Source organism: Pongo pygmaeus, chromosome 20 (assembly GCF_028885625.2).
Source record: "Pongo pygmaeus isolate AG05252 chromosome 20, NHGRI_mPonPyg2-v2.0_pri, whole genome shotgun sequence".
NCBI classification, from domain to species: Eukaryota; Metazoa; Chordata; class Mammalia; order Primates; family Hominidae; genus Pongo; species Pongo pygmaeus.
The window spans coordinates 61,323,794-61,342,073 of NC_072393.2; the positions used below are offsets into that span (position 1 = coordinate 61,323,794).

General features: G+C 49.7%; 2 protein-coding genes across 2 annotated transcripts in view; both read left to right on the forward strand.

Annotated features, from left to right (window-relative positions):
* The first annotated feature begins 207 nt into the window (after window positions 1-207).
* NLRP2 (NLR family pyrin domain containing 2) overlaps window positions 208-18,280 on the forward strand; it is a 32,060-nt gene continuing 13,987 nt past the window's right edge. Inside the window, exons 1-8 of the mRNA XM_054463797.2 lie at window positions 208-289; window positions 3,786-4,084; window positions 7,003-7,047; window positions 10,380-10,451; window positions 13,489-13,557; window positions 14,039-15,605; window positions 16,900-17,070; window positions 18,015-18,179. Coding sequence (XP_054319772.2) covers window positions 3,805-4,084; window positions 7,003-7,047; window positions 10,380-10,451; window positions 13,489-13,557; window positions 14,039-15,605; window positions 16,900-17,070; window positions 18,015-18,179 — 2,369 coding nt within the window. The 5' untranslated portion in view covers window positions 208-289; window positions 3,786-3,804. The remainder of the gene's footprint in view (window positions 290-3,785; window positions 4,085-7,002; window positions 7,048-10,379; window positions 10,452-13,488; window positions 13,558-14,038; window positions 15,606-16,899; window positions 17,071-18,014; window positions 18,180-18,280) is intronic.
* Window positions 6,325-6,919, forward strand: LOC129020042 (large ribosomal subunit protein eL42-like). The gene is made up of 2 exons (XM_054463800.2): window positions 6,325-6,557; window positions 6,844-6,919. Exons 1-2 carry the CDS (start codon window positions 6,325-6,327, stop codon window positions 6,917-6,919), a joined length of 309 nt encoding a protein of 102 aa, XP_054319775.1.

Below are 18,280 nucleotides of genomic sequence, written 5' to 3' on the forward strand. Positions count from 1 at the left end.
AATCTCTGGGCGTTCGTGCTTTGAAATGAGGCTCCAGATAGGTAAGTTTAACAGGCAGCCAAGATTGAGAACCACAGGTGGAGATGGGGAAGCTCAGGTGAGGAATCGCCGCCCACCACCCCCCGCCCCCAAATGACCTCTCAGTAGTTCCGGTGGATACAGGAAGTGCTCAGCAAGGATTACGCCCCGAGGGCCAATCACAGGGCTGCGGCCGAAAGAGAAGCCTTATTAGAGCTTTCTCCACCTACAGCCCCCATCGCCGCCGGAGAGTAGGGCCGGGTATTGGGTGGTGAGTAGCTCTCCGGCAAGTCTGCAACTGCATTTGTTTATTTCTCCATTCCATAGTTGGTAAAATTTCTCCTTTTATTTCATATATTTTTTTTTTTTGGGACGAAGTCTCGCTCTGTCGCCCAGGCTGGAGTGAGGTGGCGCGATCTCGGGTCACTGCAAGCTCCGCCTCCCGGGTTCCCGCCATTCTCCTGCCTCAGCCTCCCGAGTAGCTGGGACTACAGGCGCCCGCCACCACGCCCAGCTAATTTTTTTGTATTTTTAGTAGAGACGGGGTTTCACCATGTTGGCCAGGCTGGTCTCAGTCTTCTGACCTTGTGATCCGCCCGCCTCGGCCTCCCAAGGTGCCGGGATTACAGGCGTGAGCCACCGCGCCCAGCATTTTTTTTTTTTTGAGGGTCTTACTCTGTTTCCCAGGCTGGAGCGCAGTGGCAGGATCTCGGCTCACTGAAGCCTTGACCTCTCAGGCTCAAGCAGTCCTCACACTTCAGCCTCTGAAGTAGCTGGGACCGTGGGAGGGTGCCACCACATCTGTTCTGGCTAATAATAATATTATTACCACTGTTTGTAGAGACTCACTAGATGTAGGGTCTTAGTATGTTGCCGAAGCTGGTCTCTAACTCCTGGGCTCAAGCGATCTTCATGCCTCAGACTCCCAAAGTTCTGGGATTACAGGCAGGAGCCACCGCGCCCGGCCTAACTCTTTTCTTCTGTTAGAAACTCAGTGGTCTGCCTGTCTCAGTGACTCACGCCTGTAATCGCAGCGCTTTGGGAGGCCGAGGCGGGCGGATCACCTGAGGTCGGGAGTTCGAGACCAGCCTGATCAACATGTAGAAACCCCATCTCTCCTAAAAATATAAAATTAGGTGGGCGTGGTAGCGCATGCCTGTAATCCCAGCTACTCGGGAGGCTGAGGCAGGAGAATCACTTGAACCCGGGAGGCGGAGGTTGTCGGGAGCCGAGATCATACCATTGCTCTCCAGCCTGCACAGCAAGAGAGAAACTGTCTCAAAAAATAAAATAAAATTCAGTGGTTCTGACTTGGGAAAGAGTAGCAGATGCTTAGATCTAGAGAGACTCTACGTTGGCTCACAAGAGGATAGTTTTGTGTGCTTTATTTCTGTTCTCTTGGGGGATTTAGGATAGAGCTATAGAGAGCTCCAAAAAAAAAATATGTTGGAACAGGTCAGATGCTGAGGTTGCTGTGTGGAGTCCTGGGCGGTGCTAAGGTTTTGTGTCTAATGAGTCCTCTTAACAGAAGGTATTGTCTTTTATTCACTGGGGCGACAGAGCCTCTTAGCAGCGTTCTAGTCCAGCTTCCGGACCTGAGTCTTATGCAAATACCTATGCCAGTTGCCATTCTCATGCTATTCACAGCTATCATATAGAGAGGTGTTACACCCTTTCTGTAAAGTTTTTGTTGCTACTGCTATTTTTTTTTTTTTTTTTTTTTTTTGAGACAAAGTCTAGCTCTGTTTCCCAGGCTGGAGTACAATGGCGCTATCTCAGCTGACTGCAACCTCCACCTCCCAGGTTCAAGCAATTCTCTCAGCCTCCTAAGTAGCTGGGACTACAGCCGCCTGTCAGCAACCTGGCTAATTTTCGTATTTTTAGTCGATATAGGGTTTCACTATGTTGGCCAGGCTGGTCTCAAGCTCCAGACCTCAGGTGATCCTCCCATCTCGGCCTCCCAAAGTGCTGTGATTACAGGCGTGAGCCACCCCACCCGGCCCTGTTGTCGTTTTTAAAATAGAGACAGAGTCTTATGTTGCCAGGCTGGTCTGGAACTTCCGGACTGGAGTGATCCACCCACCTCAGCTTCCCAAAGTGCGGGGATTACAAGCGTCAGCCACCACCCCCAGTGTTGTGTTTTTGTTTTACCAGGCTGGAGTGCAGTGGTGTGACCAAAGCTCACTGCAGCCTTAACTTCCCTGGCTCAGGTGATCCTCCCACCTCAGCCTCCTCAGTAGCTGGGACTACAGGTGCATGCCACTATGCCCAGCACATCTTTTTATTTTTTTATTTTTTTGTAGAGACAGGGTTTTGCCATGTTGCCCAGGCTGGTCTTAGACTCCAAGCAATCCCCCCACCTTGGCTTCCCAAAGTGTTGGGGTTCCAGGTGTGAGCCATGGCCCCCCGGCCAGCTTCAGTAAAGTAAAAGCCACACACCTGTGTCCTGAGACCAGGCTCCACCACTAACTCATCTTCAAGCCTTTTTTTGAGACAGTTTCACTCTTGTCACCCCAGGCTGGGGTGCAGCGGTGCCATGTCAGCTCACCACAACCTCTGCCTCCCACTCTCGGGTTCAAGCGATTCTCCTGCCTCAGCCTCCCAAGTAGCTGGAACTACAGGCGCCTGCCACCACACTCGGCTAATTTTTTGTATTTTCAGTAGAGACGGGGTTTCACTGTGTTAGCAAGGATGGTCTCGATCTCCTGACCTCATGATCCGCCCGCCTCGGCCTCCCAAAGTGCTGGGATTACAGGCGTGAGCCACTGTGCCGGGCTGTGTGTTTGCATTTTCTTATTCACCCCAGTTTTCACAAAGTGTCTTGTCTCCTGGGTGATCCACATAGCTCCCCACTTCCTCATCTGATCTATGCTTGTCCTTTCATTGTTGTGTTACTACTTTGCTATAATGAGAGAGTGTTTTCGCTTTACAGGTTAACTTTTAGAACCTGAGCAGCCCCTCAGAGAAAACCCTGACAGTAGCTGGTTATTTTGCAATTAGAAAAACTAGCTGGGCACCAAGGCGGGTGAATCACGAGGTCAGGAGTTTGAGACCAGCCTGGCAACTTGGCGAAACCCCCATCTCTACTAAAAATACAAAAAATTAGCTGGGCATAGTGGTGAATGCCTGTAATCCCAGCTACTCGGGAGGCTGAGGCAGGAGAATTGCTTGAATCCCGGAGGCGGAGGTTCCAGTGAGCCGAGATTGCAGCACTGCACTCCAGCCAGGGTGACAAAGTGAGATTCCGTCTCAAAAAAAAAAAAAAAAAAAATACAAAAAGTAGCTGAGCGTGGTGGTGGGTGCCCATAATCCCAGCTACTCGAGAGGCTGAGGCAGGAGAATTGTTTGAACCTGGGAAGCAGAGGTTGCAGTGAGCTGAGATCGTACTACTGCACTCCAGCCTGGGCAGCAGAGTGAAACTGTCTCAAAAATAAGTAATAAAAATAAAATGAGTTGAGGTCTTGCTGTTGCCCAGATGGGAGTGCAGTGGCACAATCAAGGCTCACTGCAGTTTCAGTCTCCCAGGCTCAAGTGATCCTCCCACCGCAGCCTCCTGAGTAGCTGGGACTACAGGCATGTACCACCACCCACTGCTAACTTATTTTTTGTGGAGATGGGGGTCTCACTATGTTGCCCAGGCTGGGAGTTTGTTCTTGAAGAAGCAGGGTAGATAGTGAGTGTCCTTGTTCATGGCACAGTGGGGACTGGCATTTGAGACAGGAGTGCTAATCACCATCCCTCTCCATTTCTCCCTTAATTCTCATCAGAGCTCCCACGTGGGACAAGATGGTGTCTTCGACGCAGATGGGCTTCAACCTGCAGGCTCTCCTGGAGCAGCTCAGCCAGGATGAGTTGAGCAAGTTCAAGTTTCTGATCACGACCGCCTCCCTGGCACATGAGCTCCAGAAGATCCCCCACAAGGAGGTAGACAAGGCTGATGGGAAGCAACTGGCAGAAATCCTCACCAGCCATTGTGACAGCTACTGGGTGGAGATGGCGAGCATCCAGGTCTTTGAAAAGATGCACCGAATGGATCTGTCTCAGAGAGCAAAGGATGAACTCAGAGGTGAGTGGAAATCGGTCTACACTGTGTCCTAGGAGGAAGCAGGCGTCCTCTCCAGGACTTTAGAAATTCAGAAGGCCAGGCGTGCTGGCTCACGCCTGTCATCCCAGCACTTTGGGAGGCCGAGGTGGTTGGATCACCTGAGGGTCAGGAGTTTGAGACCAGCCCTGACCAACATGGTGAAACAGCATCTCTACTAAAAATACAAAAATTAGCTGGGTGTGGTGGCAGACACCTGTAATCCCAGCTACTCGGGAGGCTGAGGCAGGAGAATCACTTAAATCCAGGAGGCAGGGGTTGCTATGAGCCGAGATCACGCCATTGCACCCCAGCCTGGGCAACAAGAGCAAAAATTCTGTCTCAGAAAGAAAAAATGGCATTGAGGCTTGGAGAGGGACTGCTTGTTCTGAACACAGGTGCTGGATCTTCATAAACCCTGGTGTCTGTCCTGGTCCTTATTTTCTACCTATTTCTATCCCTTTCAGGTATCGTACAGTTGGCCTAACATATCTGTGGATTTAACCAATCCTAGATCAAAAATAATGGGGGCGAAGACAATTAAAAATAACAATACAATAAAATGCACATGAACTATGGTTATTTAACTCTTCTTGAGAGAGGATCTCACTCTGTCACCCAGGATGGAGTACAGTGGCACAATCTCAGCTTATTGCAACTCCCACCCCCCCGGATTCAAGCGATTCTCCTGCATCAGCCTCTTGAATAGCTAGGGTTATACAGGCACCTGCCACTGCGCCTGGCTAAATTTTGTGTTTTAATAGAGATGGGGTTTCACTATGTCGGCCAGGCTGGTCTTGAAATCCTGACCACGTGATCAACCCGCCTCAGCCTCCCAATGTGCTAGAATTACAGGTGTGAGCCACTATGCCCAGCTATACTTTTTTTTGAAACGGGGTCTCATTTTCTTCCTCAGGCTGGAGTACAATGGGGCAATCACAGCTCACTGCAGCCTCGACCTCCCAGACTTGAGCAATCCTGCCACTATAGCCTCCCACTACACCTCACTGATTCTTGTATTTTTTTTTTTTTTTTTTGTAGAGATAGGGTTTCACCATGTTGCCCAGGCTGGTCTCGAACTTCTGTAGGCTCAACCAATCCTCCTGCCTTGGCTTCCCAAAGTCCTGGGATCAGAAACATGAGCCACAGTGCCTGGCCAGTGCAGCTTTATTTACAGTAACCAAGATATAGGGTCAGTCTAAGTGACCATCAGTGGATGAATAGAAAATGTGCCTGTTGGGTACCCTGCCTACTGCCTGGGTTATGAGATTGTTGGGACCCCAAGCCTCAAAAAGGAAACATGGTAGGCTGGGCGCAGTGGCTCACGCCTGTAATCCCAGCACTTTGGGAGGCCAAGGCGGGTGGATCACTTGAGGCCAGGAGTTTGAGACCAGTCAGGCCAATGTGGTGAAACCCTGTCTCTACTAAAAATATTTAAAAAATTAGCCGGGCGTGGTGGCACACTCCTGTAGTCTCAGCTACTTGGGAGGCTGAGGCAAGGAGGATTGCTTGAACCAGGGAGTCAGAGGTTGCAGTGAGCCAAGATCGTGCCACTGCACTCCAGCCTGGGTGACAGCAAGACTCCATCTCAAAAAAAAAAAAAAAAGAAACATGGTATTAATTACACAATGGAATACTCCTCAACCTTAAGGAAATCCTATCTTTTTATTTAAAAATTGCCAGTTTTATTTCAGCTAGAAATCACTTTTTAACATAATGTTTCCTGTCTTTAACGATGGGTGACGGTTTTTTTGTTGTTATTGTTTGGTTTGGATTTTGGTTTTGGTTTTGAGACAAAGTTTCACTCTGTGAAACATTGCGCCCAGGCTAAAGCGCAATGGCACAATCTCGGCTCACTGTGACCTCCTCGTCCCGGGTTTAAGTGATTCTCCTGCCTCAGCCTCCAGAGTAGCTGGGATTACAGGCGCCCATCACCACGCCCGCTAATTTTTGTATTTTAGTAGAGACAGGATTTCACCATGTTGACCAGACTGGTCTCGAACTCCCGAGTTCAGGTGATCTGCCCACCTCGGCCTCCCAAAGTGTTGGGATTACAGGTGTGAGCAACCATGCCCGGCCGAGGGTTTTTAACTCTAGCTGACCTCCGGAGGTTACAAGTTTGAAAACAGCAGGAGGGGAAACCCAGAGAGTTGTAAACTTACGAGGGTCTGGGCTCTTAAAAAAAATGCAAATTTTCTTTCCATGCCGATAGCGCTCACACAAACATGGTGAATGTTCCTAAAACCCGCCGGACTTTCTGTAAGAAGTGTGGCAAGCACCAGCCCCACAAAGTGACACAGGGCAAGGATTCTTGGTATGCCCAGGGGAAGCAGTGTTATGACAGGAAGCAGAGTGGCTATGGTGGGCAGACTAAGCCGATTTTCCAGAAAAAGGCTAAAACTACAAAGAAGATTGTGCTGAGGCTTGAGTGCCTTGAGCCCAACTGCAGATCTAAGAATGCTGCCTATTAAAAGATACAAGCAGCCGAGCGCGGTGGCTCACGCCTGTAATCCCAACACTTTGGGAGGCCGAGGTGGGCGGATCACAAGGTCAGGAGTTTGAGACCAGCCTGGCCAAAATGGTGAAACCCCATCTCTACTAAAAATACAAAACTTAGCCAGGCATGGTGGTGTATGCCTGTAGTCCCAGCTACTCAGGAAGCTGAGGCAGGAGAATCGCTTGAACCTGGGAGGCAGAGGTTGCAGTGAGCCAAGATCGTGCCACTCCAGCCTGGGCAACAGAGTGACACTCTGTCTCAAAAGATGCAAGCATTTTGAACTGGAAGGAGATAAGAGAAAGGAACAAGTGATCCAGTTCTAAGTGTCATCTTTTCTTTTATGAAGGCAATAAAATCTTGACCTTATGTTAAAATGCAAAATTTTTCCCCCCTTCTCCTTTTTCAGAAGCAGCTTTGAAATCGTTAAATAAAAGGAAGCCTCTATCATTAGGTAAGTTACCTCATTTATAACTTTTATTCTTCATGTGAGATCTGGGGACTCGGGCCTTTGTTTTAAGGAGAATGTGCCGAGCACTAAGAATGCAAAGAAATGCCGGACTTCGCATCCCTTCTCCCAGGGCGGACCTGGTCACGCAGGTGCATAGCAGTAAGACCTGGGAAGCTGAAACACGATAGCGTTTGTTGAAAATCTATAAATACATACAAAGCGGGGAAGGGTAAGCTTGGCCTTTGAATCTGGATAAGCTAGAGACTTTCTTTTTTGAGATGGAGGCTTGCTCTGTCACCTAGGCTGAAGTGCAGTGGTACGACCTCGGCTGACTGCAACCTCCACCTCCCGGGTTCAAGCAGTTCTCCTGCCTCAGCCTCTGGAGTAGCTGGGATTACAGGTGCCTGCCACCAGGCCCGGCTAATTTTTTGTGGTTTTTGTAGAGATGGGGTTTCACCATGTTGGCCAGGCTGGTCTTGAACTCCTGACCTCAAGTGATCTGCCCACCTCAGTGTCCCAAAATGCTGGGATTATAGGCGTGAGTCACCCCCACACCTGACTTTTTTTTGTTTTGTTTTTTGAAACAGGGCTTCACTCTGTCACTTAGGCTGGAGTGCAGTGGTGCAATCATGGCTCACTGCAGCCTTGACCTCCCAGGCTCTGGTGATCCTCCTGCCTCAGCCTCCTGAGTAGCTGGGACCACAGGCACCTGCCATCACGCCTGGCTAATTTTTTTCACTTTTTGTAGAGACAGGGTCTTGCTATGTTCACCCAGGCTGGTCTCGAATTACTAAACTCAATCAGTCCTCCCGCCTCACCCTCCCAAACTGCTGGGGTACAGGTGTGAGCCATGACACCTGGCCCTTACCAGCTACTTATATCCTGAAGATTTTTTTTTTTTTTTTTTTTTTTTTTTTTTGAGACGGAGTCTCGTTCTGTTGCTCAGGCTGGAGTGCAGTGGCGTGGTCCCGGCTCACTGCAAGCTCCACCTCCCGGGTTCACACCTTTCTCCTGCCTCAGCCTCCCAAGTAGCTGGGACTACAGGCCCCTGCCACCACGCCCGGCTAATTTTTTTGTGTTTTTAGTAGAGATGGGGTTTCACCATGTTAGCCAGGATGGTCTCGATCTCCTGACCTCGTGATCCGCCCGCCTCGGCCTCCCAAAGTGCTGGGATTACAAGCGTGAGCCACCGCGCCCAGCCCCTGAAGATTGTTTTTTGAGATGGGGTCTTGCTGTGTTGCTCTGGTGTGATTGCAGTGGCACAGTCATAGCTCATTGCAGTCTCAAACTTCCAGGCTCCAGAGATCCTCTTACCTCAGCCTCCTGAGTAGCTGGGAATACAGGTGTGCACTGCCACACCTGACTAATATTTGTATTTTTGGTAGGGACAGTTTCACTATGTTGCCAAATGTGGTGTCAAACTCCTGGTCTCAAGTGATCCTCCCACCTTGGCCTCCCAAAGTGCTGGGATTACAGACATGATTCACCACACCTGGCCATGAAGACTTTTTTTTTTTTTGGACAAAGTCTCAGTCTGTTGCCCAGGATGGAATGCAGTGGCATGATCTCGGCTCACTGCAACCTCTGACCTCCGCCTCCCGGTTCAAACGATTCTCTTGCCTCAGCCTCCCGAGTAGCTGGGATTACAGGCGTCTGCCACCAAGCCCAGCTAATTTTTGTAATTTTAGTAGAGATGGGGTTTCACCATGTTAGCCAGGCTGGTCTTGAACTCCTGACCTCGTGATCCGCCTGCCTCAGCCTCCCAAAGTGCTGGGATTACAGGTGTGAGTCACTGCACCTGGTCTCATGAAGACCTTTTTTGAGAGTTGTGCTCTGTCACCCAGGCTGGAGTGCAGTGGTACAATCTCACTGCAGCCTCCGCCTCCCAGGTTCAAGTGATTCTCCTGCCTTAGCCTCCGGAGTAGCTGGGGTTACAGGCGCCTACCACCACGCCTGGCTAATTTTTGTATTTTTAGTAGAGACAGGGTTTTACCATGTTGGCCAGGCTGGTCTCAAACTCCTGACCTCAAGTGATCTGTCTGCCTCAGGCTCCCAAAGTGCTGGGATTACAGGCATGAACCACCGCACCTGGTGGTGAAGACTCTAAAGGCTCTTCTCAGACCAGCCTTTGTCCTGAAGTTCACATGCCAGTTGCCTCCCCAGCATCTTTTCAGGAGTTCTACAGACTCGCCCCTTCATTATCCAGGGTTAAGCTGCAGATATTCTTATTAGAATTCCACCTTGTTCTCTTTTTTTTTTTTTTTTTTTTGAGACGGAGTCTTGCTTGCTCTTTTGCCAGGCTGAAGTGCAGTGGAGCGATCTTGGCTCACTGCAATCTCCGCCTCCTGGGTTCAAGCAATTCCCCTGCCTGAGCCTCGCAAGCAGCTGGGACTTACAGGTACACACCACCATGCCTGGCTAATTTTTTGTTTTAGTAGAGGTGGGGCTTCACCATGTTGGCCAGGATGGTCTGGATCTCCTGACCTCATGATCCGCCTGCCTCGGCCTCTCAAAGTGTTGAAACCCTGACTCTACTAAAAATACCAAAAATTAGCTGGGTGTGGTGGCGGGCACCTGCAGTCCCACCAGCTACTCGGGAGGCTGAGGCAGGAGAATGGCGTGAACCCGGGAGGCAGAGGTTGCAGTGAGCCGATATCGCGCCACTGCACTCCAGCCTGGGCGACAGAGCGAGACTCCGTCCCAAAAAAAAAAAAAAATTAGCCAGGTATGGTGGCGCATGCCTGTAATCCCAGCTACTCGGGAGGCTGAGGCAGGAGATCACTTTGAACCCAGGAGGCGGAGGTTGCAGTGAGCCGAGATCGCACCATTGCACTCCAGCCTGGGCAACAAGAGCAAAACTACATCTCAAAAAAAAGAAAATCTAGGCAGTTAATCCTCAAAGCCTTTCCAGTGGCCTTATGCATGAGTGTGTGTGTGTGTGTCTGTGTGTGTGTCTGTGTGTTGTGTGTATGTCTGTGTCTATGTGTCTGTGTTGTGTGTGAGTACTGTGTGTCTGTGTGTGTGTCTGTGTGTGTTGTGTGTATGTCTGTGTCTGTGTGTTGTGTGTGAGTACTGTGTGTCTGTGTGTGTGTGTTTTTCACACCATGTGTTCTGAACTACTAAGGACTTCTCACCAGAAAGGCACGTAAACCTGGGATCATGGCCTAATGTACTTTCACTTTTACATCCAGTACCTTGTCAACATCCTTTTTAGTAATCTAGTAAATTACCTAATCTAGACTTAACTATTGAGACTCAGTGGTCGAACTTGAGCCATCTTGGAGTCCCACTGCCAGCACAGCAACAGGCCTGTAATGCGCCCCCTTTTTCTTCAGGGATAACACGGAAAGAACAACCACCTCTAGACGTGGAGGAAATGCTGGAGCACTTCAAAGCAGAAGCACTAGGTGGGTGTCAGGACCTCCGATGTTGGAGTCAGCTGAGGGAAGCCGCCCCTTCTTGCTGCTTTCTCCTGTTCCTTTGAAGAACCCCATCTCTCTCCAATCTTTTTCTCCACTATTCTTAATGTGCCCACTGTCTCCTGGAGAATGCCAACCTCCCATAAGAATAGAGGGAAGAACGAACGTTGCAGAGAATTAGAACTCAGTTTGTAGAAAGTTAGGAGCACGGTGCAGAGAGTTTTTGTTTTGAGACAGTTTCTCTGTTGCCCAGGCTGGAATGCAATGGCGAGATCTCGGCTCACTGTAACTTCCACCTCCCAGGTTCAAGCGATTCTCCTGATTCTCCTGACTCAGCCTCCTGAGTAGCCAGGATTATAGGCACCTGCCACCACACCCAACTAATTTTTTTTTTTTTTTTTTTTTTTTGAGACGAAGTCTTGTTCTTGTCACCCAGGCTGGAGTATAGTGGCACCATCCCTGTTCACTGCAACCTCCGCCTCCCAGATTCAAGTGATTGTCCTGCCTCAGCCTCCTGAGTAGCTGGGACTACAGGTGCATGCCACCACGCCCAGCTAATTTTTTTTTGTATTTTTAGTAGAGACAGGTTTCACCATCTCAGTCAGGCTGGTCTTGAACTCCTGACCTCAAGAGATCTGCACCCCCTCTCAGTCTCCCAAAGTGCTGGGATTACAGGTGTGAACCACCGCACCCAGCCTGTGATAAGTTTCAGATCAGCCTTGCTTACTCCACGTTCCCTCTTATCTTCCTGGTAGCATTTTTGTTTTTTCTTGAGAAAGAGTTTCGCCCTTGTTGCCCAGGCTGGAGTGCAATGGTGTGATCTCGGCTCACCACAACCTCCACCTCCCAGGTTCAAGTGATTCTGCCTCAGCCTCCCGAGTAGCTGGGATCATAGGCGCCCACCACCACATCTGGCTAATTTTTGCATTTTTTAGTATTTTTAGTAGACACAGAGTTTCACCATGTTGGCCAGGCTGGTCTTGAACTCCTGACCTCAGGTGATCCACCCACCTCGGCCTCCCAAAGTGCTGGAATTACAGGCATGAGCCACCGTACCTAGCCCACATTGGCTTGATACAGCAAGTATTTCTTGTTATGGCTCTGTATGATAGAGGTGAGTAACTTGGTTGAAGGAATTGTTTGCCCTGTTCATCTCTCTAGACCCGGCCAATGTCATTCCCAGCACACAATCTTTTTTTTTTTTTTTTTTTGAGACGGAGTCTTGCTCTGTCACCCAGACTGGAGTGCAGTGGTGCAATCTTGGCTCACTGCAACCTCTGCCACCCAGGTTCAAGCGATTCTCCTGCCTCAGCCTCCCAAGTAGCTGGGAGTACAGGCGTGTGCCACCACACCCAGCTGATTTTTTGTATTTTAGTAGAGACGGGGTTTCACCGTGTTAGCCAAGATGGTCTCGATCTCCTAACCTCGTGATCTGTCCACCTCAGCCTCCCAAAGTGCTGGGATGACAGGCGTGAGCCACTGTGCCCGGCCTAACACACAGTCTTGTCAAAGAATTCCAGTGCGACTTGGGGTACTGTGGAGCCTGCTCTATCATGCTTCAGCAGGAAATGTGGGTGAACAGTGCCTGGTGGCATGGTGGGTAAGGAAATTTTTTTTTTTTTTTTTTTTTTTGAGACAGTCTTGCTCTGTCTCCCAGGCTGGAGTGCAGTGGCGCAATCTCAGATCACTGCAAGCTCCGCCTCCTGGGTTCACGCCATTCTCCTGCCTCAGCCTCCCCAGTAGCTGGGACTACAGGCGCCCGCCACACGCCCAGCTAGTTTTTTGTATTTTTAGTAGAGACAGGGTTTCACCGTGTTAGCCAGGATGGTCTTGATCTCCTGACCTTGTGATCCACCTGCCTTGGCCTCCCAAAGTGCTGGGATTACAGGCGTGAGCCACCGCGCCCAGCCGCAGGTAAAGAAATTTATGAAGACAATCGTAGGTAAACGAATGCAGATTTATTGGAGAAAGTAGGAAAAGACATTGGCAGAGAGACCACAGCAGGCAGGTTGTCATGAGAGAAGCTCACTGCCAGGAGACCAAAGCTTCCTGCAGATTTTATAGAATAGGGCTTGGGCTGATTGATAATGTCAACAGGGGGTTTAACTTGCAGTCTTCTTTCAGCAGAGGTGTTTGATAAACTGAGGCGTTTCATGGCAAGCAGGGAGTTTGTGAGCTCTGTGTGTGATCTGGCCAGGAAGGCCAAACATCTTGGGCCGTTATCTCCTGGACCATAAAAGCAGACCTGGCCCAGTGCAGTGGTTCATGCCTGTAATCCCAGCACTTTGGGAGGCCGAGGTGGGTGGATCACCTGAGGTCAGGAGTTCTAGACTGGCCTGGCCAACATGGCGAAACCCCTTCTCTACTAAAAATACAAAAATTAGCCTAGACGCAGTGGCACATGCCTGTAATTCCAGTTGCTCGGGAAGCTGAGGCAGGAGAATCGCTTGAACCCGGGAGACGGAGGTTGCAGTAAGCTGAGATTGCGCCACTGCACTCCAGCCTGGGCAACAGAGTGAGACTGTCTCAAACAGAACTATAGCTGACCCATTTCCTCTTGTTTGTATGCCCTGAACCATGGAGGAAAGCTTATTTATTTATTTTGTTGAGATGGAGTCTTGTTCTGTTGCCCAGGGTGGAGTGCAGTAGTGCGATCTCTTACTGCAACCTCCACCTCCCAGGTTCAAGCAATTCTCGAGCCTCTCGGCCTCCCAAGTAGCTGAGATTACAGGCGTGTGCCACCACGCCTGGCTAATTTTTGCATTTTTAGTAGAGATGGGGTTTCTGTGTTGGCCAGGCTGGTCTCCAACTCCTGAGCTCAAGTGATCCACCCACCTCAGTCTCCCAAAGTTCTGGGATTATAGGCATGAGCCATCACACCTGGCCGGAAAACATATTTGTAGCTTATTTGCTTTATCTGATTCCCGCCCCCCGCCCCATCAGCCTGACTCCTTTTCTCTAATTGGGACTCCACGGGAAATACACCTGATTTTGTGTCACGCTCACATGAGTTTGTATTTTGTAGCATTTACAGAAACCAAAGAGGGAAATGTCACCTGCCTGGGTAAAGAAGTCTTTAAAGGAGAAAAGCCAGGTCTGTACCATATCTTCCTGCAGTGAGCTTGGGATCAGGTTTCTCTTTATAAACTTGAAGTCCTCTTAACTTTCCTATGTAACACAAAGCATTTATGTATGTATGTATGTATCGAGACGGAGTTTTGCTCTTGTTGTCCAGGCTGGAGTGCCGTGGCATGATCTTGACTCACTGCAACCTCCGCCTCCCAGGTTCAAGCAATTCTCCTGCCTCAGCCTCCCGAGTAGCTGGAATTACAGGCCTGCGCCACCATGACCGGCTAATTTTTAATTTTTAGTAGAGACAAGGTTTCTTCATGTTGGTCAGGCTGGTCTTGAACTCCCAATGTCAGGTGATCTGCCTGCCTCGGCCTCCCAAAGGGCTGGGATTACAGGCATGAGCCACCGCGCCCGGCCAACACAAGGCATTTTGTTATTTTGGTTTTCCCTATGGGTAACTGATTGCATCCTCTCTCTCCCTTCCCTCCTCACCAATGATAAAGACAAAGACAATAGGTACAGGTATATATTGAAGACGAAGTTCCGGGAGATGTGGAAGAGCTGGCCTGGAGATAGCAAAGAGGTCCAGGTTATGGCTGAGAGATACAAGATGCTGATCCCATTCAGCAACCCCAGGGTGCTTCCCGGGCCCTTCTCATACACGGTGGTGCTGTATGGTCCTGCAGGCCTTGGGAAAACCACGCTGGCCCAGAAACTAATGCTAGACTGGGCAGAGGACAACCTCATCCACAAATTCAAATATGCGTTCTACCTCAGCTGCAGGGAGCTCGGCCGCCTGGGCCCGTGCAGTTTTGCAGAGCTGATCTCCAAAGACTGGCCTGAATTGCAGGATGACATTCCACACATCCTAGCTCAAGCACAGAAAATCTTGTTCGTGATTGACGGCTTTGATGAGCTGGGAGCTGCACCTGGGGCGCTGATCCAGGACATGTGCAGGGACTGGGAGAAGAAGAAGCCGGTGCCCGTCCTCCTGGGGAGTTTGCTGAACAGGTATATGTTACCCAAGGCCGCCCTGCTGGTCACCACGCGGCCCAGGGCACTGAGGGACCTCCGGTTCCTGGTGGAGGAGCCAATCTACATAAGGGTGGAGGGCTTCCTGGAGGAGGACAGGAGGGCCTATTTCCTGAGACACTTTGGAGACGAGGACCAAGCCATGCGTGCCTTTGAGCTGATGAGGAGCAACGCGGCCCTGTTCCAGCTGGGGTCGGCCCCCGCGGTGTGCTGGATCGTGTGCACGACTCTGAAGCTGCAGATGGAGAAGGGGGAGGACACGGCCCCCACCTGCCTCACCCGCACGGGGCTGTTCCTGCGCTTCCTCTGCAGCCGGTTCCCGCAGGGCGCACAGCTGCGGGGCGCGCTGCGGACGCTGAGCTTTCTGGCCGCGCAGGGCCTGTGGGCGCAGATGTCTGTGCTCCACCGAGAGGACCTGGAAAGGCTCAGGGTGCAGGAGTCCGACCTCCGTCTGTTCCTGGACGGAGACATCCTCCGCCAGGACACAGTCTCCAAAGGCTGCTACTCCTTCATTCACCTCAGCTTCCAGCAGTTTCTCACTGCGCTGTTCTACGCCCTGGAGAAGGAGGAGGAGGAGGACAGGGACGGCCACGCCTGGGACATTGGGGACATACAGAAGCTGCTTTCCGGAGAAGAAAGACTCAGGAACCCCGACCTGATCCAAGCAGGATACTACTCCTTTGGCCTCGCTAACGAGAAGAGAGCCAAGGAGCTGGAGGCCACTTTTGGCTGCCGGATATCACCGGACATCAAACAGGAATTGCTGCGATGCGACATAAGTTGTAAGGGTGGACATTCAACGGTGACAGACCTGAAGGAGCTCCTTGGCTGTCTGTACGAGTCTCAGGAGGAAGAGCTGGTGAAGGAGGTGATGGCTCAGTTCAAAGAAATATCCCTGCACTTAAATGCAGTAGACGTTGTGCCATCTTCATTTTGCCTCAAGCACTGTCAAAACCTGCAGAAAATGTCACTGCAGGTAATACAGGCGAATCTCCCGGAGAATGTCACTGCGTCTGAATCAGACGCTGAGGTTGAGAGGTAAGAACCGTTTCACTCTACCAGTCGTTCCATCTTTAGCCTCATCCCATGCACCCTTAGGAAGAGGCCAGAGCCTCCTATGCACTGTGACTTAGGGTCAGGAATTCCCTCTTGTTGGACTTTGTTTGTTTTGTTTTGTTTTTCAGATGGAGTCTTGCTCTGTCGCCCAACCTGGAGCGCAGTGGCGTGATCTTGGCTCACTGCAACCTCTGCCTCCTGGGTTCAAGCGATTCTCCTGCCTCAGCCTTCTGAGTAGCTGGGACTACAGGCGCCCACCACCTTGCTTGGCTAATTTTTATATTTTCAGTAGAGATGAGATCTCACCATGTTGGCCAGTCTGGTCTTGAACTCCTCCTGACCTCAGGTGATCCACCTGCCTCAGCCTCCCAAAGTGGGATTACAGGCATGATTCACCATGCCCGGCCCAAATATATTTTTTTAAGACAGGGTCTTGCTCTGTTGCTCAGGCTGGAGTACAGTGGTGCAATCATAGCTCACTGCAGCCTCAAACTTCTGGGTTCAAGTGTTGTTCCTGAGTACCTGGGATGACAGGTATTAGGTGTGCACCATCATGCCCAGCTAATGTAAGTGGGTTTTTTTGTTTTTTTTTGGAAAGACAGAATCTCACTATGTTGCCCAGGCTGGTCTTGAACTCCCAAAGCACTGGGATTACAGGCATGAGCTACCACACGCCCTGTCTGAATATTTCTTATTGGTATGTATATTCCCAATTTTTTTTTTTTTTTTTTTTTTTTTTTGAGACAGAGTTTCACTCTTTTTCTCAGGTTGGAGTGAAGTGGCTCGATCTCAGCTCACTGCAACCTCCGCCCCACCAGGTTCAATGATTCTCCTGCCTCAGCCTCATGAGTAGCTGGGATTACAGCCACCCACGACCATGCCCAGCTAATTTTTGTACTTTTAGTAGAGATGGGGTTTCACCATGTTGGCCAGGCAGGTCTCAAACTCCTGACCTGAGGTGATCCACCTGCCTCAGCCTCACAAAGTGCTAGGATTATAGGCGTGAGCCACCGTGCCCAGTCTTCTCTTTTATCAATGATGTGCTTAGCATTTTAACTTATTTTTACCCTCTATTGGATTTTTGTCTAAGAAGAATAGGTTCTTTGTCCTGTGATGCTTTTTGGGTGTTGAGTTGTCTGATGGTGGTGCTAAATGATTAAATGGTCCAGTTTTCAATTATACTTATTTGTTAGGGGTATATGCCCAGAGAAACCCTAAATACTTCAGCTGTGATGGACATACATTTGGTGTAACCCGCTTCTTCTCTTCCCTGTAGATCCCAGGATGATCAGCACGTGCTTCCTTTCTGGATGGACCTTTGTTCCATATTTGGCTCAAATAAGGATCTGATGGGTCTAGCAATCAATAATAGCTTTCTCAGTGCCTCCCTAGTAAGGATCCTGTGTGAAGGAATAGCCTCTGACACCTGTCATCTCCAGAGAGTGGTGTAAGTAGAAACTAATTCGTGAACTGAAATCCTTAGGGTGTGAAAATGTTACAATTTTAACGCTATAACAATATTCAGATTCCTGTCCTAGACTCTTAGGTGCTCAAGACACAGGGAATTGAGAGAGTCCTGTCCTTAAATTTGTCTTGTGGGATAATTGTATAAAGTAATTTAGAAATTACTAAATTACTTTATACGAGGCAGGGCATGGTGGTTCACACCTGTAATTCCAACACTTCGGGAGGCCGAGGCAGACAGATCACTTGAGGTCAGGAGTTCGAGACCAGCCTGGCCAACATGACAAAACCCTGCCTCTACTAAAAATACAAAAATTATCCAGGCGTGGTGGCAGGCACCTGTAATATCAGCTACTTGGGAGGCTGAGGCAGGAGAGTTGCTTGAACCCAGGAGGCGGAGGTTGCAGTGAACCGAGATCTTGCCACTAGACTCCAGTCTGAGTGACAGAGCGAGACTCTGTCTCAAAAAAAACAAAAGAAAAAAAAAGGGCCGGGCACAATGGCTCACGCCTGTAGTCCCAGCACTTCGGGGGCCCAAGGCGGAGGGATCACTTGAGGTCAGGAGTTCAAGACCAGCCTGGCCAAGATGGTGCAAAACCCTGTCTCTACTAAAAATACAAAAATTTGCTAGGTGTGGTGGCAGGTGCCTATAATCCCAGCTATTCCGGATGCTGAAGGTAGGAGTCGCTTGAGTCCGGGAGGCAGAGTTTGCTTTGCAGTGAGCCGAGATCACGCCACTGCACTCCAGCCTGGGTGACAGAGTGAGACTCCATCTCAAAGAAAAAAAAAAAATTTGTAAAGATGGACAAAAATTTAAACATGGAAAAAATAGTTCCTAAAGTTTAAATATATTGAGCCCCTGGTTTCCATTTAAGTACGATACAGGTGTACACACTAAAGATTTCACTTTCGTTCTCTTTTCCCTAGGTTCAAAAACATTTCCCCAGCTGATGCTCATCGGAACCTCTGCCTAGCTCTTCGAGGTCACAAGACTGTAACGTATCTGACCCTTCAAGGCAATGACCAGAATGATATGCTTCCCGCATTGTGTGAGGTCTTGAGACATCCAGAATGTAACCTGCGATATCTCGGGTATATCTCTTAATCATTAAAATGCTTCATCATACAAACAGCTACCACAAGCTTATATGGCAATTTTGTGTAAATAAGAAAAAGTTCGTTATTCTGACTAG

What these genes read in the sequence shown, in the direction of transcription:
- LOC129020042 (XM_054463800.2), top strand. Translation starts at nt 6,325, where the DNA reads ATGGTGAATGTTCCTAAAACCCGCCGGACTTTCTGTAAGAAGTGTGGC. An exon ending in CCCAACTGCAGATCTAAGAA is followed by an intron (nt 6,558 to 6,843) that starts TGCTGCCTATTA and finishes GGGCAACAGAGT; the next exon opens with GACACTCTGTCTCAAAAGAT.